The 27,822-nt window shown below is 44.7% G+C and overlaps 1 protein-coding gene across 3 annotated transcripts in view; it reads left to right on the top strand.

Annotated features, from left to right (window-relative positions):
• The window catches only part of GRIP2 (glutamate receptor interacting protein 2), a gene marked incomplete at its 5' end in the record, with an annotated part of 132,609 nt that overhangs the window by 95,842 nt on the left and 8,945 nt on the right, over window positions 1–27,822 (top strand). For all 3 annotated transcript variants that reach the window (XM_082638706.1, XM_082638705.1, XM_082638707.1), the window contains 4 exons: window positions 23,367–23,511; window positions 25,651–25,790; window positions 26,410–26,589; window positions 27,615–27,789. In XM_082638706.1, coding sequence (XP_082494832.1) covers window positions 23,367–23,511; window positions 25,651–25,790; window positions 26,410–26,589; window positions 27,615–27,789 — 640 coding nt within the window. The remainder of the gene's footprint in view (window positions 1–23,366; window positions 23,512–25,650; window positions 25,791–26,409; window positions 26,590–27,614; window positions 27,790–27,822) is intronic.

The raw sequence follows: 27,822 nt of genomic DNA, 5'->3' as shown, positions 1-27,822 counted from the left end.
GATGGATGAATGGATAGCTGCCGGAACAGATGTATTACTGGCTGAAAGAATGGGTGAAATAATGGATGATAAAATGGCTGACTTAATGGTGGACAGAGTGGATGAATTAATAGCTGACGGAATGAGTCATAACAGCTGAGGGAATGGGTGAATTAATGTGGAGGGAATGGCTGTACTAGTGGATGAGGGAATGGGTACACTAATGGATTGAAGAATGGGTGTATTAATGGACGAGGGAATAGAGGAGGGAAAGGGTGAGTTAATAGCTGAGTGAATGGATGTCTTTGAGTCTAATGGAATGGGTGAACCAATGTCTTAGGAAGTGGGTGAATGTGGCAGACGAAATGGCTGAACTAATAGCTGTGGAATAGGTGAATTAATACCTGAGGGAATGGTTGAATTAGCACCTGAGTGTATAGGTTAATTAATGGCTGAAGGAATGGGTGCATTAAAGGCTGAGGGAGTACTGAATTAATGACTGAGAGAATGGGTGTATTAGTGGGCTAGGAAATCGGTATATGAGTGGCTGAGGGAATGGGTGAATGAATGTCTTAGGAAATGGGTGAACTAATGGCGGGGGGAATAGGTGAATTAATGCCTGAGGGAGTGGGTGCATTAGTGCCTTAGAGAATGAGTGGAAAGAGAAATGGTGGATAGAATGAGTGAAATATGGCAGAGGGAATAGGTGAATGAATGATTTAAGGAAATTGTGTATTTGTGGCTGAGAGCGTGAGTGAACTAATGGCTGAGAGAACGGATGAATTAATAGGTGGCGGAAAGCTTGTTTGAGGGCCGAGGGAATGGGTGAGTTAATGGCATGAGGAAATGGGTGAATTAATGGCTGAGAGAATGGATATGTTAATGGCTGAGGGAGTGGATGGATTAATGGCTGAGGAAATGGCTGACTAGCTGAGGGAGTCTCTATTACTGCTGAGGGAATGGGTGAATTACTGGCTGAGGGAATCATTATTAGGGACAAGGGAATGGGTGAATAATGGCATGAAGGAATAGGTGTGTCAGTGGCCGAGGTTTATCAACAGCAGAGGGAATGGGTGAGTTAATAGCTGAAGGAATGGGTGGATTATTTTTGAGGGAATGTGTGAAGGAATGGCTGAGGGATTGTCTGAATTAATGGTGGAGAGAGTGCCTGAATTAATGACTCGGGGATTGTCTCAATTAATGGCTGAGGAAATGGGTGAATTAATGGATTTGGGAATGTATGTATTAGTGCCTGAGGGAGTTGATGTATCAAAGGCTGAGGGAACTGCTTAAATAATGGCCTAGGATTAGTGGGTAAAGGAAAGTGTGATTGAGTGCCTGAAGGAATGGGTGTATTAAGGGGTGAGGCAATGGATAAACTAAAGGCTCAGGGACCTGTGAACTAATGATTGAGGTAACAGTGAGCTAATGGTTGAGCGAATGGGTTTATAAATGAGAAAGGGAATGGGTGTATTAATGGCATGAGGGCAAGGGTGGACTAATTGCTAAGAGAATGGGTGTATTAGGCCTTAGGGAATTGGTGTATTGATGGCTGCCAGAATAGGTGAATTCTGGGTGAGGGAATGTGTGAAGTAAAGACTAAATGAATGAGTGTATTAGTGGCTGAGGGAATAGGTGAGTTAATGACTTAGAGATGGGCAACTTAGTGGCTGAGAGAATGCCTGAATTAAAGGCTGAGGGTAAAGGTGAATTAATGGATACGGGAATGGGTGAATTAATGGACGTTGGAATGTGTGTACAGTATTAATAGCTGAGGGAATTGGTGTATCAAAGACTGAGAGAATGGCTGTGTTAATGGCTGAGGGCCTAGCTGAAGGAATGGCTGAAGGAATGGTTGCATTAGTGACCTAGGTTATGGGTGTATGAGTGGCTGAGGGAATGGGTGTATTAATGGATGCCGGAGTGTATGATTTAAGTGAAATGGAGAGGGACTTGCCTGGCAGTCCAGTGTTTAAGACTTCGCCTTCCAATGCAGGGGGTGTGGGTTTGATACCTGGTCCGGGAGCTAAGATCCCACATGCCTCGCGGCGAAAAAACAAAACGTAAAACAGAAGCAATATTGTAGCAGTTTAAAAAGACCTTAAAAATGCTCATCATCAAAAAAAATTTTTTTAACAATAAAATTAAAAAATCAAATGGAGAAATGTGTGTATTAATGGCTGAAGGAATGGTTGAGTTAATGGCCAAGAGAACGGTTGAATTAATGCTGAGAGAATGGGTGCATTGAAGACCTAGTAAATGGGTGTATTAGTGGCTGAGGGAATGAGTGAACTAATGGCAGAGGGAATGTGTGAATTAATGCCTGAAGGACTGGGTGGATTAGTGGATTACAGTATGGGTGAACTAAGGCGGAAAAAATGGGTGAATTAATGGTAGAGGGAATGGGTAAATTAATGGCTGAGGAAATGGATGAATTAATAGCTAGGGATGGGAGAATTAAGAGACGGGTATGGGTGATTAATGGATGGAGGAGTGTGTGTATTAATGGTTAAGGGAATTGCTGTATCAAAGGCTATGGGAATGGCTGAAATAATGGCTGAATTAATGACTGACACAGCGGGTGAATTAATACCTGAGAAAATGGGTGCATTAATGGCCGAAGATGTGGGTGTATTTGTGGCTGAATGAATGGGGGAATGTCTGAAGAAATAGTTTAATTAATGGCCGAGAGGATGTCTCAGGGATTGGCTGAATTAATGGGTGAGAGAATGGGTGCATTAGTCGCCTAGAAAATGGGTGTATTACTGTTTGAGGGAATGGGTGAACTAATTTCTTAAGAAATGGGCGAATGTAGCTTATGGAATGGGTGAAATAATGGCTGATATAATAGGTGAATTAATGCTTGGAGGAACTGGGTGCATTAGTGGCTTAGAGAATGAGTGAACTTATGGCAGAAAAAAATGGGTGAATTAATAACTTACAGAAATGGTGGGTTAGTGGCTGAGCAGATGGATGAATTAATAGCTGAAGGAAAGTTTGTATTAGGGCTGAGGGTATGCATTAATTAATGCCAAAAGGAAGTGAGTGTATTAATGGCTGAGGGAATAGATGAATTAATGGCTGAAGGAATGGGTGTATTAATGGCATGAGGGAATGGGTATATTATAGATAAGGGGATAGGTGTATTAATGGCTTAGGGAATGGGTGTATTAAAGGCTCAGGGAATAAGTGAATTAATGGTTGAGGGGATGGGTAAACTAATGGCTGAGAGAATGGATAAACTAATGGCTCAGGTAGTAAGTGAACTAATTCCTAAGTTAACTAGTGAATTAATGGCTGAGGGAATAAATGAATGAAGGGCTGCAGAAGGTGTATTAGTGGCTGCAAGAATGGGTGAAACAGTGGATGAGAATATGGCTGGCTTAATGTGGACAGAATGGGTGAATTAATGGTGAGGAATGGCTGATTTAGCGGGTGAAGGATTGGCTGAGTTAATGGCTGAGGGAAAACTGAATAAATGTCTGAGGCAATGGGTGAATTAATGGAGGTGTGCATGAGTGAATTAGTGGATGGGGGAGTGTGTGTATTAATGGTTGAGGGAATTGGTGTATCAAAGGCTTTGGGAATGGTGAAATAATGGCTGAGGGACTGGCTGAATTAATGGTGGGGATATGGGTGAACTAACTGCTGAGTGAATGGGTGTCTAGGCATAAAACAATACGTGTATTAACGGCTGATGGAATGGGCGAATTAATGGTTGAAAGAATGGGTGCATTAGTGGTTGAGGGAATGGTTGTATTAATGGCATGAGGCAATGGGTATTTTATAGATGAAGGAATAGGTGTATCAATGGCTCAGGGAATGGGTGTATTAAGGGCTGAGGGATAAGGTGAATTAATAGTTGAGTTAATGGGTGAATTATTGCCTGAGGGAATGGGTGAACTAATTCCTATGGTAATCAGTAGACTAATGGATGAGGGGATGGATGAATGGATAGCTGCCAGAAGAGGTGTATTAGTGGCTGAAAGAATGGGTGAAATAATGGGTGATAAAATGGCTGACTTAATGGTGGACAGAATGGCTGAATTAATGGCTGACGGAATGAGTCATAACAGCTGAGGGAATGGGTGAATTAATGTGGAGGGAATGGCTGTACTAGTGAATGAGGGAATGGGTACATTAATGGATTGAAGAATGTGTGTATTAATGGACGAGGGAATAGAGGAGGGAAAGGGTGAGTTAATAGCTGAGTGAATGGATGTCTTTGAGTCTAATGGAATGGGTGAACCAATGTCTTAGGAAATGGGTGAATGTGGCAGACGAAATGGCTGAACTAATAGCTGTGGAATAGGTGAATTAATGCCTGAGGGAATGGTTGAATTAGCACCTGAGTGTGTAGGTTAATTAATGGCTGAAGGAATGGGTGCATTAAAGGCTGAGGGAGTACTGAATTAACGACTGAGAGAATGGGTGTATTAGTGGGCTAGGAAATCGGTATATGAGTGGCTGAGGGAATGGGTGAATGAATGTCTTAGGAAATGGGTGAACTAATGGCAGGAGAATAGGTGAATTAATGCCTGAGGGAGTGGGTGCATTAGTGCCTTAGAGAATGAGTGGAAAGAGAAATGATGGATAGAATGAGTGAAATATGGCAGAGGGAATAGGTGAATGAATGATTTACGGAAATCGTGTATTTGTGGCTGAGAGCATGAGTGAACTAATGGCTGAGAGAACGGATGAATTAATAGGTGGCGGAAAGCTTGTTTGAGGGCCGAGGGAATGGGTGAGTTAATGGCATGAGGAAATGGGTGAATTAATGGCTGAGAGAATGGATATGTTAATGGCTGAGGGAGTGGATGGATTAATGGCTGAGGAAATGGCTGACTAGCTGAGGGAGTCTCTATTACTGCTGAGGGAATGGGTGAATTACTGGCTGAGGGAATCATTATTGGGGACAAGGGAATGGGTGAATAATGGCATGAAGGAATAGGTGTGTCAGTGGCTGAGGTTTATCAACAGCAGAGGGAATGGGTGAATTAATAGCTGAAGGAATGGGTGAATTATTGCTGAGGGAATGTGTGAAGGAATGGCTGAGGGATTGGCTGAATTAATGGCCGAGAGAATGGGTGAATTAATGGGTGTGGGAATGTGTATTAATGGCTGATGGAATTGGTGTATCAAAGGCTGAGAGGATGGCTGAATTAATGGCTGAGGGAATAGGTGAATTAAGGGCTGAGGTGGTGGGTGAATTAAAGGCTGAGAAAATGCATGTATTTGTTTGTTTTTTGTTTTGTTTTTTGCGGTACATGGGCCTCTCACTGTTGTGGCCTCTTCTGTTGAGGAGCACAGGCTGCAGACGCGCAGGCTCAGCAACCACGGCTCACAAGCCCAGCCGCTCCGCGGCATGTGGGATCTTCCCGGACTGGGGCACGAACCCGTGTCCCCTGCATTGGCAGGTGCACTCTCAACCACTGCGCCACCAGGGAAGCCCCATGTATTAGTTTTTGAGGGAATAAATGAACAGTGGCTGAGCGATGGGTGTATCAGTGTCCTGAGGGAATGGATGTATCAGTGGCATGAGGAAATGTGTGAATGAATGGCTAAGGGAATGAGTGAATTAGTGGCTATGGAATGGGTGTATTAGTGGCTAAGGGAATGAGTGTAATAATGACTGAAGGAAAGGGTGTATTAATGGTTGAGGGAATGGGTAAATTAATGGCAGGAGGCAACGGTTGTATTAATGCTGAGGAAATAGATGAATTAAAGGCCAGGAGAATGGGTGTATTAATGGCATGAAGCACGGGTATATTAATGGGTGATGGAATGGATGAATTAATGGCTGAGAGGAGTGGTGAATTAATGGAGAGGCAATGGATGAATTAAGGGCTGAGGGAGTGTGTGTGTAAGAGCTGACGGAAGGGGTAAATTAATGTCATGAGGGAATGGGTGACCTAATGGCTAAGGGAATGGGTGTATTAGACGTGAGGGAATTGGTGTATTAGTGGTGGAAGGAATAGGTGAATTAATGGCTTAGGGAATGGGTGACATAATGGTCAAGGCAATGGCTCCATAATGGCATGAGGGGATGGATGAACTAATGGCTAAGAAAATGGTTTTTTTAGGCATGAGGGAATTGGTGTATTAATGGCAGAGGGAAGAGGTGAATTAATGGCTGAGTGAATGTGTAAAGTAATGACTGAGGGGATGAGTGTATTAATGGCTGAAGGAATAGGTGATTTAATGACTCAGGGTATGGGTGAATTAATGGTGGAGAGAATGCCTGAATTAATGGTTCAGGGATTATCTGAATTAATGGCTGAGGAAATGGGTGAATTAATGGAGTGGCAATGTATGTATTAGTGCCTGCGGAAGTGGTGTATCAGAGGCTGAGGGAACGGCTTAAATAATGGCTGAGGATTAGTGGCTAAAGGAAAGTGTGATTGAGTGCCTGAAGGAATGGGTGTATTAAGGGATGAGGCAATGGATAAACTAAAGGCTCAGGGACCTGTGAACTAATGATTGAGGTAACAGTGAGCTAATGGTTGAGCGAATGGGTTTATCAATGAGAAAGGGAACGGGTGTATTAATGGCATGAGGGCATGGGTGGACTAATTGCTAGGAGAATGGGTGTATTAGGCCTTAGGGAATTGGTGTATTAATGGCTGCCAGAATAGGTGAATTCTGGCTGATGGAATGTGAAGTAATGACTAAAGGAATGAGTGTATTAGTGGCTGAGGGAATAGGTGAGTTAATGACTTAGAGATGGGTGACTTAATGGCTGAGAGAATGCCTGAATTAATGGCTGAGAGAAAAGGTGAATTAATGGATACGGGAATGGGTGAATTAATGGACGTGGGAATGTGTGTACAGTATTAATAGCTGAGGTAATTGGTGTATCAAAGGCTGAGAGAATGGCTGTATTAATGGCTGAGGGACTAGCTGAAGTAATGGCTGAAGGAATGGGTGCCTTAGTGACCTAGGTTATGGGTGTATGAGTGGCTGAGGCAATAGGTGTATTAATGGATGCCGGAGTGTATGATTTAAGTGAAATGGAGAGGGACTTGCCTGGCAGTCCAGTGTTTAAGACTTCGCATTACAATGCCCGGGGTGTGGGTTTGATACCTGGTGGGGAGCTAAGATCCCACAGGCCTCGTGACCAAAAACCAAAATATAAAACAGAAGCAATATTGTAGCAGTTTAAAAAGACCTTAAAAATGGTCATCATCAAAAAGAATTTTTTTAAACAATAAAATAAAAAAATGAAATGGAGAAATGTGTGTATTAGTGGCTAAGGGACTGGCTGAATTAATGGCTGAGAGAATGTTTGAATTAATGCTGAGAGGATGGGTGCATTGAAGGCCTAGTAAATGGGTGTATTAGTGGTTGAGGGAATGAGTGAACTAATGGCAGAGGGAATATGTGAATTAATGCCTGAAGTACTGGGTGGACTAGTGGATGTCTTCACCTTATGGTTGAACTAAGGTGGAAAGAATGGGTGAATTAATGGTAGAGGGAATGGGTAAATTAATGGCTGAGGAAATGGATGAATTAATGGTTAGATATCGGTGAATTAACAGACGGTATGGGTGAATTAATGGGTGGAGGAGTGTGTGTATTAATGGTTAAGGGAATTGCTGTATCAAAGGCTATGGGAATGGCTGAAATAATGGCTGAGGGATTGGCTGTATTAATGACGGACACAGTGGGTGAATTAATACCTGAGAAAATGGGTGCATTAATGGCCAAAGATGTGGGTGTATTTGTGGCTGAGAGAATGGGGGAATGTCTGAAGAAACAGTTTAATTAATGGCCGAGAGAATGTCTCAGGGATTGGCTGAATTAACGGGTGAGAGAATGGGTGCATTAGTCACCTAGAAAACGGGTGTATTACTGTTTGAGGGAATGGGTGAACTAACTTCTTAAGAAATGGGCGAATGTAGCTTATGGAATGGGTGAACTAATAGCTGATGTAATAGGTGAATTAATGCTTGGAGGAACTGGGTGCATTAGTGGCTGAATGACTGAACTTATGGCAGAGAAAAATGGGTGAATTAATGACTTACGGAAATGGTGGGTTAGTGGCTGAGCAGACGGATGAATTAATAGCTGAAGGAAAGTTTGTATTAGGGCTGAGGGTATGCATTAATTAATGCCAAGAGGAAGTCAGTGTATTAATGGCTGAGGGAATAGATGAATTAATGGTTGAAGGAATGGGTGTATTAATGGCATGAGGGAATGGGAATATTATAGATAAGGGGATAGGTGTATTAATGGCTCAGGGAATGGGTGTATTAATGGTTCAGGGAATAAGTGAATTAATGGTTGAGGGGATGGGTAAACTAATGGCTGAGAGAATGGATAAACTAATGGCTGAGGTAGTAAGTGAACTAATTCCTAAGTTAACTAGTGAATTAATGGCTGAGGGAATGAATGAATGAAGGGCTGTAGGAGGTGTATTAGTGGCTGCCAGAATGGGTGAAACAGCAGATGAGAATATGGCTGGCTTAATGTTATAAAGAATGGGTGAATTAATGGTGAGGAATGGGTGATTTAGTGGGTGAAGGACTGGCTGAGTTAATGGCTGAGGGAGAACTGAATAAATGGCTGAGGGAATGGGTGAATTCACACCTGAGGGTGTAGGTTAATTAATGGCTGCAGGAATGGGTGAATTAAAGGCTGAGGGAGTACTGAATTAACGACTGAGAGAATGGGTGTATTAGTGGGCTGGGAAATCAGTATATCAGTGGCTGAGGGAATGGGTGAACGAATGTCCTAGGAAATGGGTGAATGTAGCTGATGGAATGGGTGAAGTAACGGCGGGGGAGTAGGTGAATTAATGCCTGAGGGAGTGGGTGCATTAGTGCCTTAGAGAATGAGTGGAAAGAGAAATGGTGGATAGAATGAGTGAAATATGGCAGAGGGAATAGGTGAATGAATGATTTAAGGAAATTGTGTATTTGTGGCTGAGAGCATGAGTGAACTAACGGCTGAGAGAATGGATGAATTAATAGGTGGCGGAAAGCTTGTTTGAAGGCCAAGGGAATGGATGAGTTAATGGCATGAGGAAATGGGTGAATTAATGGCTGAGAGAATGGATATGTTAATGGCTGAGGGAGTGGATGGATTAATGGCTGAGGAAATGGCTGACTAGCTGAGGGAGTCTCTATTACTGCTGAGGGAATGGGTGAATTACTGGCTGAGGGAATCATTATTAGGGACAAGGGAATGGGTGAATAATGGCATGAAGGAATAGGTGTGTCAGTGGCTGAGGTTTATCAACAGCAGAGGGAATGGGTGAGTTAATAGCTGAAGGAATGGGTGGATTATTGCTGAGGGAATGTGTGAAGGAATGGCTGAGGGATTGGCTGAATTAATGGTGCAGAGAATGACTGAATTAATGGCTCAGTGATTGTCTCAATTAATGGCTGAGGAAGTGGGTGATTTAATGCATGTGGGAACGTATGTATAAGTGCCTGAGGGAATTGGTGTATCAAAGGCTGAGGGAATGGCTTAAATAATGGCTGAGGATTAGTGGCTAAATGAAAGTGTGATTGAGTGCCTGACGGAATGGGAGTATTGAGCGATGGGGCAATGAATAAACTAATGGCTCAGGGACCTGTGAACTAATGATTGAGGTAACAGTGAACTAATGGTTGAGCGAATGGGTTTATAAATGAGAACGGGAACGGGTGTATTAATGGCATGAGGGCATGTGTGGACTAATTGCTAAGAAAATGGGTGTATTAGGCCTTAGGGAATTGGTGTATTAAGGGCTGCCGGAATAGGTGAATTCTGGCTGAGGGAATGTGTGGACTAATTGCTAAGAAAATGGGTGTATTAGGCCTTAGGGAATTGGTGTATTGATGGCTGCCGGAATAGGTGAATTCTGGGTGAGGGAATGTGTGAAGTAATGACTAAAGGAATGAGTGTATTAGTGGCTGAGGGAATAGGTTAGTTAATGACTTAGAGATGGGTGACTTAATGGCTGAGAGAATGCCTGAATTAATGGCTGAGAGAAAAGGTGAATTAATGGATACGGGAATGGGTGAATTAATGGACGTGGGGATGTGTGTACAGTATTAATAGCTGAGGGAATTGGTGTATCAAAGGCTGAGAGAATGGCTGTATTAATGGCTGAGGGACTAGCTGAAGGAATGGTTGCATTAGTGACCTAGGTTATGGGTGTATGAGTGGCTGAGGGAATGGGTGTATTAATGGATGCCGGAGTGTATGATTTAAGTGAAATGGAGAGGGACTTGCCTGGCAGTCCAGTGTTTAAGACTTCGCATTACAATGCCCGGGGTGTGGGTTTGATACCTGGTGGGGAGCTAAGATCCCACAGGCCTCGTGGCCAAAAACCAAAATATGAAACAGAAGCAATATTGTAGCAGTTTAAAAAGACCTTAAAAATGGTCATCATCAAAAAGAATTTTTTTAAACAATAAAATAAAAAAATGAAACGGAGAAATCTGTGTATTAGTGGCTAAGGGACTGGCTGAATTAATGGCTGAGAGAATGTTTGAATTAATGCTGAGAGGATGGGTGCATTGAAGGCCTAGTAAATGGGTGTATTAGTGGTTGAGGGAATGAGTGAACTAATGGCAGAGGGAATGTGTGAATTAATGCCTGAAGGACTGGGTGGATTAGTGGATTACAGTATGGTTGAACTAAGGTGGAAAGAATGGGTGAGTTAATGGTAGAGGGAATGGGTAAATTAATGGCTGAGGAAATGGATGAATTAATGGCTAGGGTTGGGTGAATTAACAGACGGGTATGGGTGAATTAATGGATGGAGGAGTGTATGTATTAATGGTTAAGGGAATTGTTATATCAAAGGTCATGATAATGGCTGAGGGATTAGCTGTTTTAATGACTGACACAGCAGGTGAATTAATACCTGAGAAAATGCGTGCATTAATGGCCAAAGATGTGGGTGTATTTGTGGCTGAGAGAATGGGGGAATGGCTGAAGAAATAGTTTAATTAATGGCCGAGAGAATGTCTCAGGGATTGGCTGAATTAATGGGTGAGAGAATGGGTGCATTAGTCGCCTAGAAAACGGGTGTTTTACTGTTTGAGGGAATGGGTGAACCAATTTCTTAAGAAATGGGCGAATGTAGCTTATGGAATGGGTGAACTAATGGCTGATGTAATAGGTGAATTAATGCTTAGAGGAACTGGGTGCATTAGTGGCTTAGAGAATAACGGAACTTATGGCAGAAAAAAATGGGTGAATTAATGGCTTACGGAAATGGTGGGTTAGTGGCTGAGCTGATGGATGAATTAATAGCTGAAGGAAAGTTTGTATTAGGGTTGAGGGTATGCATTAATTAATGCCAAGAGGAAGTCAGTGTATTAATGGCTGAGGGAATAGATGAATTAATGGCTGAAGGAATGGGTGTATTAATGGCATGAGGGAATGGGTATATTATAGTAAGGGGATAGGTGTATTAATGGCTCAGGGAATGGGTGTTTTAAAGGCTCAGGGAATAAGTGAATGTTTGAGGGGATGGCTAAACTAATGGCTGAGAGAATGGATAAACTAATGGCTGAAGTAGTGAGTGAACTAATTCCTAAGTTAACTAGTGAATTAATGGCTGAGGGAATGAATGAATGAATGGCTGCAGGAGGTGTATTAGTGGCTGCAAGAATGGGTGAAACAGTGGATGAGTATATGGCTAGCTTAATGTTGGAGAGAATGGGTGAATTAATGGTGAGGAATGGGTGATTTAATGGGTGAAGGACTGGCTGAGTTAATGGCTGAGGGAATGGGTGAATTTAATGGAGGTGTGAATTAGTGGATGGGGCAATGTGTGTATTAATGGTTGAGGGAATTGGTGTATCAAAGGCTTTGGGAATGGATGAAATAATGGCTGAGGGACTGGCTGAATTAATGGCGGGGATATGGGTGAACTAACTGCTGAGTGAATGGGTGTATAGGCATAAAACAATTGGTATATTAATGGCTGATGGAATGGGTGAATTAATGGTTGAAAGAATGGGTGCATTAGTGGCCTAGAAAATGGGTGTATTAGTGGTTGAGGGAATGGTTGTATTAATGGCATGAGACAATGGGTATATTATAGATGAAGGAATAGGTGTATCAATGGCTCAGGGAATGGGTGTATTAAGGGCTGTGGCATAAGGTGAATTAATAGTTGAGTTAATGGGTGGATTGTTGCCTGAGGTGTATCAATGCCTGAGGGAATGGGTGAACTAATTCCTATGGTAATCCGTAAACTAATGGATGAGGGGATGGATGGATGAATAGCTGCCGGAAGAGGTGTATTAGTGGATGAAAGCATGGGTTAAATAATGGGTGATAAAATGGCTGACTTAATGGTGAACAGAATGGATGAATTAATGGCTGACGGAATGAGTCATAACAGCTGAGGGAATGGGTGAATTAATGTGGAGGGAATGGCTGTATTAGTGGATGAGGTAATGGGTGAACTAGTGGCATGAGGGAATGGGTACATTAATGGATTGAAGAATGGGTGTATTAATGGATGAGGGAAAGCAGAGGGAGAGGGTGAGTTAATAGCTGAGTGAATGAATGTCTTTGAGTCTAATGGAATGGGTGAACCAATGTCTTAGGAAATGGGTGAATGTGGCTGTCGAAATGGCTGAACTAATAGCTGAGGGAATAGGTGAATCAATGCCTGAGGAAATGATTGAATTAACACCTGAGGGTATAGGTTAATTAATGGCTGAAGGAATGGGTGAATTAAAGGCTGAGGGAGTTCTGAATTAACGACTGAGAGAATGGGTGTATTAGTGGGCTAGGAAATTGGTATATGAGTGGCTGAGGGAATGGGTGAACAAATGTCTTAGGAAATGGTGAATGTAGCTGATGGAATGGGTGAACTAATGGCTGGGGAATAGGTGTATTAATGCCTGCGGGACTGGGTGCATTAGTGCCTTAGAGAATGAGTGGAAAGAGAAATGCTGGATAGAATGAGTGAAATATGGCAGAGGGAATAGGTGAATGAATGATTTACGGAAATCCTGTGTTTGTGGCTGAGAGCATGAGTGAACTAACGGCTGAGAGAACGGATGAATTAATAGGTGGCGGAAAGCTTGTTTGAGGGCCGAGGGAATGGGTGAGTTAATGGCATGAGGAAATGGGTGAATTAATGGCTGAGGAAATGGGTGAATTAAGGGCCGAGCTAATGACTATTAATAACATGAGGGAATGGGTGAACAAATCACTGAGGGAATAGGTGTATTAATGACTAAGGAATGGGTGAATTAATGGCTGAATGAATGGGTGTATTGGGGGCTGAGGGAATGGGTGAATTAATGGCTGAGGAAATGGGTGCACTAATGGCTGAGGGAAGGGGTGTCTTAATGTCATGAGGGAATGGGTATATAATGGCTGTGGGAATGGTGAATTAATGGCAGAGAGGAGTGGTGAATTAGGGCATGAGGAAATGTGTGTATTAATGGCCAAGGCAATAGATGCATTAATGACAGAGGGAATTGCTGTATTAATGGTATGAGGGGATGGGTATATTAATGGATGAAGAAATGGGTGTATCAATGGCTGAGGGAATGTGTGAACCAGTTCCTGAGGGCATGGGTGTATTAGGCATAAGGAAATTGGTGTAAAATGGCTGAGGTTCTAAGTGAATTAATGGCTGAGAGAATGGCTAAATTAATGAATTCGGGATTGGATAAATTTTTGGCTATGGGAATGTCTGAATTAATGTCTGAGGGAATGGGTAAATTAAGGGATGGGGGATGTGTGTATTAGTGGTTTCGGGAACTGGTGTATCAAAGGCTGAGGGAGTGGTTGAGTAATGGTTAAAGGGAAGGGAGAATCAGTGGCTGATGGAATGAATGAATTAACAGCTGAAGGAATTGGTGATTTAAATACAGATGGAATGGGTGTATTAATGGCTGAGGGATTAGCTGAGTTAATGGCTGAGGATATGGGTGAATTAATCAGTGACCGAATGCGTAGTTATATGAGGCATAAAGGTGTATTAATGACTGAGGGAATGGGTGTAATAATGGCAGAGGGATTGGCTGAATTAATGACTGAGGGAATGGGTGAATAAGTGACTGAGAGAACGGTTGCAATAGTGGCTGAAAAATTGGTGTATTAGTGGTTGAGGGAATGGGTGAACTAATGTCTTAGGAAATGGGTGAATATGGCTGTCAGAATGAGTGCACTAATGGCTGAGAGAATGCATGAATCAATCCCTGAGGAACTGGGTGCATTAGTGGCTTAGACAGCGAGTGAACTAATGGCAAAAAGAATGTGAATTAATGGCAGGGGTAATGGGTGAATTAATGACTTCCTCAAATGGTATATTGGTGGCTGAGAGAACTGGGTAAACTAATGGCTGAGAGAATGTACATATTAATAGCTGACGAAAAGGTATTAGGACTGATGGATTGCATGAATTAATGGCATGAGGAAATGGGTATATTAATGGCTGAGAAATGGGTGATTTCATGACTGAGGGGGTGTGTGAAGTAATGGCTGAGGAAATGAGTGTATTAATGGCTGAGGGAATGGGTGAATAAATGGCTGAGAGAATGGGTGAATAAATGGCTGAGAGAATGGTTGCATTAGTGGCTGAAAATTTGGTGTATTAGTGGTTGAGGGATGGGTGAACTAATGCCTTAGGAAATGGGTGAATATGGCTGTAGGAATGGGTGAACTAATGGCTGAGGGAATAGATGAATTAATGCCTGAGGAACTGGGTGCACTAGTGGTTTGGACAATAAGTAAACTAATGGCAGAAAGAATGGGTGAATTAATGGCAGAAGTAATGGGTGAATTAACGACTTCTGGAAATGGTGTATTGACGGCTGAGAGAACGGGAGAACTAATGGCTGAGAGAATGGATGTATTAATAGCTGACGAAAAGTTTGTATTAGGACTGGCGGCTTGTGTGAATTAACGGCATGAGGAAATGGGTATATTAATGGCTGAGAGAATGGGTGAATTCATGGCTGAGGGAATGTGTGAAGTAATGGCTGAGGGAATGAGTGTATTAATGACTGAGGGAATAGGTGAGTTAATGACTGAGGGAATGGGTGAATTAATGGCTTAAGCATTGGCTGAATAAATGGCTGAGAGAATACCACAATTAATGGCTGAGGGTAAGAGTGAATTAATGGATGTGGGCATTGTGTGTATTAATGGCTGAAGGTACTGGTGTATCAAAATCTGAAGGAATGGTTGAATAAATGGCTGAGGAAATAGTTGAATAACAGCTGAAAATGGGTAAATTAATGACCTATGGAATGGGTGAATTAATGGCTTAGGGAATGGGTGAATTAATGGCTGAGGGAATGAGTGAAATAAGGACTGAATGGATGAATTAAAGGCTAAGGGAATGTGGGTATTATGGCTGAAGAAATGGGTAAATTAATGGCCTGAAGAAATGAGTGTATTAGTCACGGAGGGAATGGGTATATTTGTAGGTGAGGGAATGGATGAATTAATGGTGAAGGAATGGGTGTAGTAAGGGCTGAGGCAATGGATAAACTAATGGCTAAGGGAATCTGTGAATTAATGATTGAGGGAATGGTGAACCAATGGCTTAAGGATTGGGTTTATTAATGACATGAGGGAATGGGAGTATTAATGTCGTGAGGGAATGGGTGAACTAATCACTAAAGGAATGGGTTTATTAGGCCTGAGGGTATTGGTGTATTAATGGCTGATGGAATAGGTGAATTAATGGCTAAGGGAATGAGTGTATTAATGGCTGAGGTAATAGGTGAGTTAATGATGCAGGGAAAGAGTGAATCAATGGCTGAGGGATTGGCTGAATTAATGGCTAAGGGAAAGGGTGAATTAATGGCTGAGAGGATGGGCGTATTAATGGCATGAGGCAATGGGTGTATTAATGTGTGATGGAATGGATGAATTAATGGAGAGGGAATGGGTGAATTAAAGGGTGAGGGAATGTGTGTATAGGGCTGAGGGAATAGGTAAATTAATGGCATGAGGAAATGTGTGTATTAATGACTGAGGGAATAGACGATTTAATGCCTGAGCTTATGGGTGTATTAATGGCATGAGGGATAGGTGTATTAATTGATGAAGGAATGGGTGTATCAATGGCTGATGGAATGGGGGAATTAATCACTGAGGGAATAGGTGTATTAGTGGCTGAGGGGATGGGTGAATTAATGGCTGAGAGGACTGGTGAATTAATGGCATGAGGAAATGTGTAATGGCTGAAGGAATAGATGAATTAATGACTGAGGGAATGGGTGTATTAATGGCATGAGGGAATGGGTATATTAATGGATGAAGGAAAGGGTGTATCAATGGCTGAGAGAATGTGTGAAATAATCATGAGGGGATGTGTGTATTAGGCATGAGAAATTGATGTAAAAATGGCTGAGGGTATAGGTGAATTAATGGTTGAGGGTATAAGTGGATTAATCGCTGAGGGAATGGCTGAATTAATGGATTCAGGATTGGCTGAATTATTGGCTTCCGGGAATGTCTGAATTAATGTCTGAGGGAATGGGTAAATTAATGGTTGGGGGGATATGTGTATTAACAGTTGCGGGAACTGGTGTTTCAAAGGCTGAGGGAATGGTTGAGTAATGGTTAAAGGGAAGGGAGAATCAGTGGCTGAGGGAATGAGTATAATGATAGCTAAAGGAATTGGTGATTTAAATTCAGATGGAATGGGTGTATTAATGGCTGAGGGAATGGTTGAATAAATAGCTGAGGAAATGGGTGAAATAATCGCTGAATTAACAGGTAAAGTAATGGCATGAGGGAATGGGTGTATTAATGGCTGTGGGAAGGGGTGAATTAATGGCTGAGGGAATGGATGTATTAGACCTGTGGGAATTGGTTTATTAATGGCTGAAGGTATAGGTGAGTTAATGGCTCAGGAAATGGGTGAATTATTGGCTGAGGGAATATGTGAAGTAATGGATGAGGGAATGTATTAACTAATGGCTGAGGGAATGAGTATATAATGGCTGAGGAAATAGGTGAGGGCATGGTGAATTAATGGCTGAGGGGTTGGCTGAATTAATGGCTGAGTGAAAGGGTGAATTAGTGAATCCAGGCATGGGTGAATTAATGGATGTGGGAATGTGTGTATTAATAGCTGAGGGAATTGATGTATCAAAGGCTGAGGGAAAGCTGAATTAGGGGCTGAGGGAATAGTTGAAGTAATGGCTGAAGGCATGAGTGAGTTAGTGGATGAGGGAATTGGTGAATTAGTGGTCAATTGAATAGTTGAATTAATGACTGAGGGAATTCATGTATCAGTGGTTGAGGGATTAAGTGATCAGTGGCTGATTGATCAATGATACACCCATGCCATTGATCATCACTGATCAATGGCATGGGTGTATCAATGTCATGAGGGGATGGGTGTATTAATGGCTGAGGGAATGGCTGAATTAATGGCTGTGGGAAGGGATCAATTAATGTTGAGGGAATGGGTGATTTAATGGCTATGGGAATGGAGGTATTAGTGGCTGAGGAAGTGGGTGAATTAATGGCTGAGGGAATGGGTGAACTAATCACTATTAGGCATGGGCAAATTAGTGTATTAATGGCTGGGGGTTTAGGTGAATTAATGACTCAAGAAATGGGTGAATTAATGGTGGAGGGACTGGATGAATTCATGTGTGAGGGAATGCCTGAATTAATAGCTGAGGGAATGGGTGAATTAATGGATGCGGGAGTGCATGAATTAAACCAGATAGAGAAATGTGTGTATTAATGGCTGAGGGAATTGGTGTATGGCAGGCTGAAGGAATGACTGAGTTAATGGCTGAGAATATGGCTGAATTAATGGCTGAGAGATAGGTGCATTAGAGGCCTAGTAAATGGTTCTATGGTGGTTGAGGGAATGGGTGACTAATGGCTGAGGGAATGGATGAATTAATGCCTAAGGGAATGGGTGCATTAATGGCAGAGGGAATGGGTCTATTAATGGCATGAATGAATGGGTGAACTAATATTAGGCTGACAGTTGGATATAACAATTTCATGAGGGAATTGGTGTATTAATGGCTGAGGGAATAGGTGAGTTAATGGCTGAGGGAATAGGTGAGTTAATGGCCGAGGGAATGGCTGAATTAATGGCTGGCAGAATGGGTGAATTAATGGCTGAGGTAATGGTGTTTTAGTGGTGGAGTAAATGGAATCATTAATGGCTGAGCAAATGGAATCATTAACGGCTGAGGGAATGGGTATATTGGTGGCTGTGGGAATGAGTGAATTAAGGGCTGAGGGAAGGGGTGAATTAATGGGTGTATTAATGGCTGAGGGAATAGATGAATTGATGGCTTAGGGAATCATATTAATAGCATGGGGGAATTGGTGACCCATTAGGGAATGCTTCATTACTGGCACTAGAGAATGGGTGAACTAATGGCTGAGGCAGTGGATGTATTGGGATGAGGAACTTGGTGTATTAATGGCTGAGGGAATAGGTGAATTAATCATTTAGGGAACAAGATAAAAAGCCCAGAAATAGGGCCTCCCTGGTGGCGCAGTGGTTGAGAGTCCGCCTGCCGATGCGGGGGATACGGGTTCGTGCCCCGGTCTGGGAGGATCCCATATGCCGCGGAGCGGCTGGGCCCGTGGGCCATGGCCGCTGGGCCTGTGCGTCCGGAGCCTGTGCTCCGCGGCGGGAGAGGCCACAACAGTGAGAGGCCCGCGTACTGCAAAAAAAAAAAAAAAAAAAAAAAAAAGCCCAGAAATAAACCCATGCACCTATGGTCAATTATCTACAACAAAAGAGGCAAGACTATAAAATGGAGGAAAGACAGTCTCTTCAATAAATGGTGCTGGAGACACTGGACAGCTACATGTGCAAAAATGGAATCAGAACATTCTTTAACACTATACACAAGAATAACTCAAAATGGATTAAAGACCTAAATGTAAGACCAGATACCATAAAACTCTTAGAGGAAAACATAGGTGTAACACTCTGACATAAATTGCAGCAATATCTTTTTTGATCCATCTCCCAGAGTAATGGAAGTAAAAACAAATGGGACCTAATTAAACTGAAAAGCTTTTGCACAGCAAAGGAAACCATAAACAGAACAAAAAGACAGCCCAGAGAATGGGAGAAAATATTTGCTAACAATGTGACAGACAAAGGATTAATCTCTAAAATTTACAAACAACCCAATCAAAAAATGGGCGGAAGACCTAAAGAGACATTTCTCCAAAGAAGACATACAGATGGCCAACAGGCACATGAAAAGATGCTCAAGATCACTAATTATTAGAGAAATGCAAATCAAAACTACAATGAGGTATCACCTCACACCAGTTGGAATGGCCATCGCCAAAATATCTGCAAACAATAAATGCTGGAGAGGATGTGGAGAAAAGGGAACACTGCTACACTGTTGGTGGGAATGTAAATTGGTGCAGCCACTATGGAGAACAGTATGGAGGTTCCTTAAAAAAACTAAAAATAGAGCTACCATATGATCCAGCAATCCCACTCTTTGGCATATATCCACTGAAAAACATGGTTCAAAAGGATACATACACCCCAATGTTCATTGTAGCACTGTTTACAATAGCCAAGACATGGAAGCAACCTAAACTTCCATCAGCAGAAGAATGGATAAAGAAGATGTACATATATGCAATGGAATATTTCTCAGCTATTAAAAAGAATGACATAAAGCCACTTGTAGCAACATGGATGGACCTGGAGAATATTATACTAAGTGAAGTAAGTCAGGCAGAGAAAAACATATATGATATTGCTTATATGCAGCATACAAAAAAAGATACAAATAAACTTATTTACAAAACAGAAACGGACTGACAGACTTAGAGAACGAAATTATGGTTACCAAGGGGGATGGTGGGAAGGAAGGGATAGATTGGGAGTTTGGGATTGACATGTACACACTGCTATATTTAAAATAAAGTGCCTTTCCAGGCTTCCCTGGTGGCACAGTGGCTAAGAATCCGCCTGCCAATTCAGGGGACACGGGTTCGAGCCCTGGTCCAGGAAGATCCCACATGCTGCAGAGCAACTAAGCCTGTGTGCCACAACTACTGAGCCTGAGGTCTAGAGCCCGTGAGCCACAACTACTGAGTCTGTGTGCCACAACTACTGAAGCCCACACGCCTACAGTCTGTGCTCCACAACAAGAGAAGCCGCTGCAGTGAGAAGCCCATGCACTGCAACAAAGAGTAGCCCCGGCTCACCACAACTAGAGAAAGCCCACGCGCAGCAGTGAAGACCCAATGCAGCCAAAAATAAAATAAATAAATAAATAAATAAAGTGCCTTTCCATGAAAAAAAAATAGAAGAAATGAATATTAGATTATTTCTATTTGACAAGGGAATATTACTGTTGAGATTTTCAAAAGTGATGTGTTTGGAAATGTTCTTGTTTCTCCCAGTATATATAATTGGTAGATATACCTATTTACTGCTCTGAAAGGCAAGCCATTCTATCTGACCAGATATTTTCTAAGTTATTAGTGAAAATAAGACATATTTAGGTAGGAGCACTAATGAGGCCGTTAGGCAGGGCTGGACCCAGCAGTTTTCTTATGTTACTCTGCTGATTTGTGTTTGTTTGGTTAGGTGTCTTCTCACTGCTGTTCCTGGCTCTGTATCCCAGGGGACAGTTGCTTTTTTGTCTCTGTAAGAACAGGAACAATGGATATCAGTAGATATTCAATGCAGCTTTGATAAATCTGATCCTTAGAAACTGTAAAAACAAAACAAAAAACTCCTCAATTTTACCCCAATAATGACATAACTTGAAATTTTCACCTAATGTAAGAGCTCTCAGATAACATATATTCTAGAAAGGCAAGAGTCTATTTCAGAGCACAGAATCTAGAGCCAGATTGCTTGTAACTGCACCATTTACTAAGTTGTGACTATGAATAACTTACCTCAGTGCTTCAATTTCTTCATCTGCAAAATGGTTAAAATATCACCTGTATCATAAAGTTGTTATGAAGGTTATGTGAGTTTAATAAAAGTAAAGTGCTTTGAAAAAAATCATTGAGGGAATGGGTGAAGTAATGGCTGAGAGAATGGGTGTTTTAGTGGCTGAGGGAATGTGACTTAATGGCTGAGGGGAAGCCTGAAATAATGGCTGACAGAATGTTTGAAATACTGGCTGAGGGAATGAGTGAATTAATGGCTGGGGGAAAGGGTGAATTAATAGCTGAGGGAATGGATGAATTAAAAAGGCTGAGTGGGGGCTTCCCTGGTGGCGCAGTGGTTGAGAGTCCGCCTGCCGAGGCAGGGGACACGGGTTCGTGTCCCGGTCCGCGAAGATCCCACATGCCACGGAGCGGCTAGGCCCGTGAGCCATGGCCGCTGAGCCTGCGCATCTGGAGCCTGTGCTCCGCAACGGGAGAGGCCACAACAGTGAGAGGCCTGCGTACCGCAAAAAAAAAAGAAAAAAAAAGGCTGAGTGAATGGGTGTATTAATGGCATGAAGGAAAGGTGAACTAAAGGCTGAGGGAATGGTGAATTAATGGCTGAGGAAATAGGTGAATTGATGGCTGCGGGAATGGCTGAATGAATGGCCGAGGGAATGGGTGAAATGATGGCATGAGGCAATGTGTGTATTAATGACTGAGGGAATGGGTGAATTAATGGCCGGGGAATGGGTGAACTAATGGCTGAGGGAAGAGGTGAATTAATGGCTAGGAGAGGTGTGAATTAATTGCATGAGGAAATGGATGTATTAATGGCATGAGGGAATGGATATATTAAAGGAAAAGGGAATGGGTGTGTTAATGGCTGCGGGAGTAGGTGAATTAATGCCTGATTAAATGGGTGAATTAATGGCTGAAGTAACTGGTGAAATAATAGCAGAGGGAGTGGATTAAGTATGGCTGAGGGAATGGGTATGTTAATGGCAGAGGGAATGGTCTGTTAGTGGCATGAATGAATGAATGGGTCAACTAATTGGTGAGGGAATGGGTGTTAACGGCATGAGGGAGTTGTATTAATGGCTGAGGGAAGAGGTGAATTAATTGCAGAGTGAATGACTGAATGAATGGCTGAGGGAATGGGTGTATTAATGCCATGAGGGAATTAGTGTATTATGCCTGGTTGATGGGTGAATTAATGGCTGATGAAATGAGTAAATTAATGGCTGGGGGAATGGGGGAATTAATGGGTGATGGAATGGGTGAATTGACGGCTGAGAGAATGGAGAATCAGTAGCTGAGGGAATGGATGAATTAATGGCTGAGGGAATTGGTGTATTAAATCCATGAAGGAATGGGTGAACTAATGGCTGTGGTAATGGGTATGATAGTGCCTTTGTGATTGGATGTGTTATTAGCATGAGTGAATGGGTGAACTAATGATTGAGGGAATGGGTGAATTAATGGCTTAGGGAACAGGTGTATTAGTTGCTGAGGGAATGGTTGTATTAATGGCATGATGGAATGGGTGTATTGATGCCTGTAGGAATGGATGAATTAATGGCTGGGGGAGGGGTGAATTAATGGCTATGCAATATGTGTATTAGAGCTGAAGGAAATGGGTGATTAACAGTATGAGGAAATGGGTGTATTAATGGCCGAGGAAATAGGTGAATTAATGGGAGAGAGTGTGAAGTAATGGATGTGGAAATGTGTGTATTAATAGGTGAGTGAATAAGTGAATCAATGGCACGAGGGAATGAGTGTGTTAATAGCTGAGGGATTAGGTGATTTAATGGCTGAGGGAGTGAATGTATTAATGGCATGCGGGAATGGGTCAATTAATGGATGAGGGAATGAGTAAATTAATGCCTGAGGGAATGGGTGTATTAATGGCTTATAAAATGGGTGAATTAATGGCTAAGGGAATGGGTGAATTCATGGCATGAAGGAATGGGTATATTAATGGCTGAGGGAATGTGGGTGTATTGTTGGATGCGGGAATCAGTGATTTAATGTAAGAGGAAATGGAGGCTTAATAGTGAAGAAATAGGTGAGGTAATGGCTGAGAGAATGTGTGTATTTAAGCTAAGGGAATGGGTGTATTAATGGCATGAAGGAAAGAGTGAACTATTGGCTGAGGGAATGGGTGTATTAAATGGCTGAGGGAATGGATTTGTTAGTGGCTTAGGAAATGAATGAATTAATGGGTGACGGAATGGGTGTATTATTGGCATAATGGAATGGGTGAACTAATAGCTCAGGCAATGGGTGTATTACTGGCAGAGGGATATAGGTGAATTAATGGCTGAGGGAATGGCTGAATTAAATCTGAGAGAATGGTTGAACTAATGGCTGAGGGAATGGGTGTATTAGTGGCTGCGTAAATCGGTGAATTATTGTCTGAGGGAGTGGGTGAATTAATGGATGAGTATGATGAGTGTAAGTGCATTAGAGCTTGGCGGGGCTCTGGGAGTGCCCATCCCTATGGCCTACCCCTGATGGGTGTCCCCCAGCTCTGATGCTTACACCCCCTGCAGATGAACAGGAGACCACGGGTGCCATCAGCTACACGGTGGAGTTGAAACGCTACGGGGGCCCCCTGGGCATCACCATCTCAGGCACAGAGGAGCCTTTCGATCCCATTGTCATCTCGGGACTCACCAAGCGTGGCTTGGCTGAGAGGTGAGCCGGGGCTCTGTGGGGACACACAGGTGAGCCCAGGGACCCCATGGGGCAGGAGCTGGGCTTTGGGATCAGCCAAACTGGATCTTACCTTTGTTCCAACATCGATAGCCTGGGGGACATGGGGCCTGTCCCATCCCTCTCTGCGCCTCAGTTCCTCAGATGTGGGCCAGCCCCTGGCAGACCTCCTGACTTCAGGTAACTGCTGGATAAATGTATGCTCATCCCTCTGCTCCCCCAAACCTGGAGATCACCCCATTTCAGGAAAGTCAGCATGTGAGTCTTTTTGGGGCACCTGCTATGTGCCTTCATAGTACAGGGGCCATGTTCCTGGTACCTGGGTCCCAGCACAGCCTGGCACCTCTCTTGAGGCATTGGGGCAGGGGTCTCTGCTATCCTCTCCCCTAGAAAGTTTCCCTGAAATTGTGGCAGAAGGGAGAGATGTGGGAAGAGGGCTGTCCAGGCTGTCCAGTTTGGAGGGGGAAGCAGGTGGATCTGGGCCCAGAAGTGGAACTGGTCCGCACGAGGGTCACAGGGAGGCAACCCCAGTGTGGGTGAGGCAGCCTTTCTCTGGACAGCTTTGCAGTGAGCTCCAGGCACTGAGAAGAGCTTTCTGTAAAAGGGAAGCCTTGCCCAGCCTGGCGGGCAGAATGGGCCCTTGGAGGAGGACACAGGCACAAGGGGCGAAACCATGGTGGGGTGGTGCAGGAGGATGGGAGGGATTCTGGGGCTGAGGCGTCAACCTGTTGGCGTCTGTGCTCCTGGATCGCCCCCTGCTGGGTGTCCAGCAGACTGCAGAGGCCAGTGGGACCAGTTCTGACCTCAAATGTCTTCATCCACTCTGGCATTTTCTCAGTACCTACTGTGCGCCAGCCCTACAGGGCACAGTAGACAACCTGTCTGCTTTTGCCTGGCTGATCCAGGTCAGCGCTGTCTAACTGAAGTATAAAGTACAAATTTATTTATAAACTTTTTAGCAGCCACATTAGAAAAGTAAAAGGAAATTTTTTAGATCTTAAATATGTATTTATTTCAACATGTAATCAATACAAAAATTATTAACAAAATATTTTACATTCTTCTTTCGTATTACGTCTTCAGAATCTGGTGTGTATTTTACACCTCCAGCATGTCTCCGTTCAGGCCAGCCACAGTTCAGGAGCCCAGTAGCCACATGTGGCTGGTGGCCATCGTAATGGATGGCATAGCTCTGGCCTTCCCCCGCAAATCCACCATATTCTGACTCAGTCACTCCCCCAGGCCCTCGGGGAGCTTGCTGGGCAATGCTGGGCGTGGAGGGGCTTGACCCTCCGTGAGCTCCCACCTGGGGGCAAAATCTACATTTAGAGTTTAAGACCCCCCACTCCAGTCCTCTGCTTCCTTCTCCCCGACCCAGGTCAGGTGCATTCTCAGCACCTGCTGCAATCCCCCTCCCCACCCTCAGCCCTGGCTGCTCCTCAGAATTACCTTCCCTGGCCCCGCTCCCAGAGGTACGATTTCATTGGTCAGGGGGAGGGGCCAGGCATCTGCACTTTTTAAAAAGCTCCTTAGGTAATTCTAATAGTATCTAGGTAGAAAACGACTGGGCTAATACACTGCTACTGCTCGGCCTTTTCATCCCCCCCCATACCCCTTTGGGAAGTCAGCTGGACCCTGGGGCTTAGGTTCATTCTCTAGTTGGGGAAACTGAGACCCAGGGAGAGGGAAAGGCTACACATGGATTTCAGCTGGAGGGAAACGTGAATTCATTCCACCCATCCATCCTTCAATTATAATTTGATAAAATACGTATTATCACCCTTACTACATTACTTTACAGATGAAAGAACTGAGACTCAGGGAAGTTAAGGAACTGGCCTAAGACCACATAGTATTTGGCATTCAAACCATCCTCAAAACTCATGCTGGACACTGGTTCCAGAACCTAACTTTTAGACTCGAGCAGGAAAATCCCCTCCCAGATGCTAGACTTCATACTTCTGTTAATACAATCACACTTGCTTTTTTCCACCCCCCCATAGGTGGGTTTAACTGGGGTCAGCCAGGCTTGTGCTTTGGGGTTCCTGAGTTCCCCAAGGGCAGACCCCCACTTCAAGGCCCTGTCTAACTCCCATCCTCTACCCTGTGCCCCCTCCCCAGGACTGGCGCTATCCACGTTGGGGACCGTATCCTGGCCATCAACAGTGTTAGCCTCAAGGGCCGGCCACTGAGTGAGGCCATCCACCTCTTGCAGGTGGCTGGTGAGACCGTCACCCTGAAGATCAAGAAGCAGCTAGACCGTGAGCCTCACCCCACACCTGGGTGCCGTCCAGCCCATTTAGGAAGAGAGATCCCTCAGCCTCTGTGCCAAGCTTTGTGAGGCCCAACCTCACTGAATTGTTGCTCACCCCGTGGAGGTGGGAGGGTACCTGGGACAGAGGAGACAAGGCTCAGAGTGATGGGAGTGATGGGCCTGAGGTCATACAGCCAGTGTGGGGCCCTCTGGGCCTGAACCATGCTCTTCATCACCTCCTGCCGTTTGAGGTGCCTGCTTGTTTTGCCTTGTGGCCATCACTCATACATTCCTGTTTCCCCTGAATTTGTCCCCCATGCTTTGGTAGGGAGTGGATGGAGCCTGAGCTATAGAGCCTTCCTTCTAATCTGGGCTCCACTGTTGCTCACCACGTGACCTTGGGCATGCTGTGCAGCCTTTCTGAGCCTCAGTTTTCACATCTCTGAAATGGGTTTGCCTATTGGCGTGCCTCCCATCTCACCTGTCAGCTTGCCCAGCAGGAGGCTCAGGGACCCCAGGGCTTGTGAGTTCCCAAACCAGGCCGAAGTGGGGAAACTGAGGCTGGTTGAGCACCTCTGTCTCCAAGGTCAGAAGCCAGTGGCAGTGACACCCGCTTTTCCTCCCAGGCCCCCTCCTACCCCGCAAATCGGGCAGCCTGAGCGAAGCCAGCGATGCGGATGAGGACCCTCCAGAGGCACTGAAAGGCGGCCTGCTGGCAGCCCGATCCTCGTCCACTGTGCCCAGTGTGGACAGCGCAGTGGAGTCCTGGGGCAGCTTGGCCACTGAGGGTGGCTTTGGGGGCCCAGGTAACACCTCGGGCCCCTGGACAAGCACCGTGTTCTCCGTGGGCCTTCGTAGGGGCTGTTCCCTCCGCCTGACCCTTCTTCTTGCTCCCCTTCTGCTAGCCCCCTCCTTTAGGGACACTTCCTGAAGGCAGACCTGACTGGGCCCCATTAGCCATTCTGAGGGCCCCTCACTCCTGAGAGTGTGGACTGCAGGCCCTCCCGGGCTTCGATCGGCATCCACAGCACTGCAGCTGCCCATTCAGATCCCCCCTTGAGGCCTGGGACCAAGTGGTCTTACTTCTGCCTCCTTCACTCCCAGCCCGACGGCCAGCACACAGCAAGTGCTCGGTGTTGATTGCATCCCGTTGAAGACAGGAAGGCAGAAAGCCCCCTCCCACCCCATCCTATGAGACCCTCTTGGGTGGACACCCCCAGGGCGCCCCCAAGGACACAAGCTCCCCTGCCCATGCGTGTTGAGACCCATGGGTGCCCTTGGGGGGCATCTGAATCTGGTGGCTGGCCTTCTGGCCTCTGTGACCCAGAACCACAGGGACTCCCCAAGGCCCAGCTCAGGGAGTAGTGGAGTGAGGCCTCTAGGTAGTCTCAGGTGGCCCTCGGCCCTGGTCCTCACTCACTGGATATCTGCCCGATCTCAGTCTCAGCTTCTCCATCTCCAGAAGTGGGTCAGCATCTCTCAGCATCACCCCCTGGGGCAAGACCTTCAGAGCTCCCTGTGGCAGGGAGAAGGGAATGGTTAGCACAGTGGACACTCCCTCTCAGACAGGGGTCGGCCAAGCTGAGCCCCGTGGAGCTGGGACAGGATCCTGGAGCCCCAGCATTAAATTTGCTGTTGATCAGGAGATCCAGGGGGTTCTGGGGTAGGGGTCTGGGTGGCAGGGGTCCTCAGGGGACTCTGGGTAGTCAGGTAGGCCCAGAGAGGGCAAAGACCTCTTCTGGGCCACCCAGCACAGCTAGAGATGGGGCAGGAAGGAGGGCAAGCTAAGGGCACAGAGAGGATATAGGTGCCCGCTCTGTCCACCTGCCAGGTTCCTACACTCCACAGGCGGCAGCCCGGGGCATGACCCCCCAGGAGTGGCGGTGCAGCCGGCTGAGAAGCAGTCCCCCACCCACCGAGCCCCGGAGGACGAGCTACACCCCAGCCCCTGCCGACGAGAGCTTCCCTGAGGAGGAAGAGGAGGAGGGCTGGGAGCCACCAGCTAGGTCTGTGGTGGGGACTCCACGGGGGAGACCGGC

Source organism: Mesoplodon mirus (assembly GCF_964341445.2).
Source record: "Mesoplodon mirus genome assembly, chromosome: 12".
NCBI lineage: Eukaryota > Metazoa > Chordata > Mammalia > Artiodactyla > Ziphiidae > Mesoplodon > Mesoplodon mirus.
Note: the sequence above shows the minus strand (reverse complement) of the source record. Positions and strands in the feature narration are given on the sequence as shown.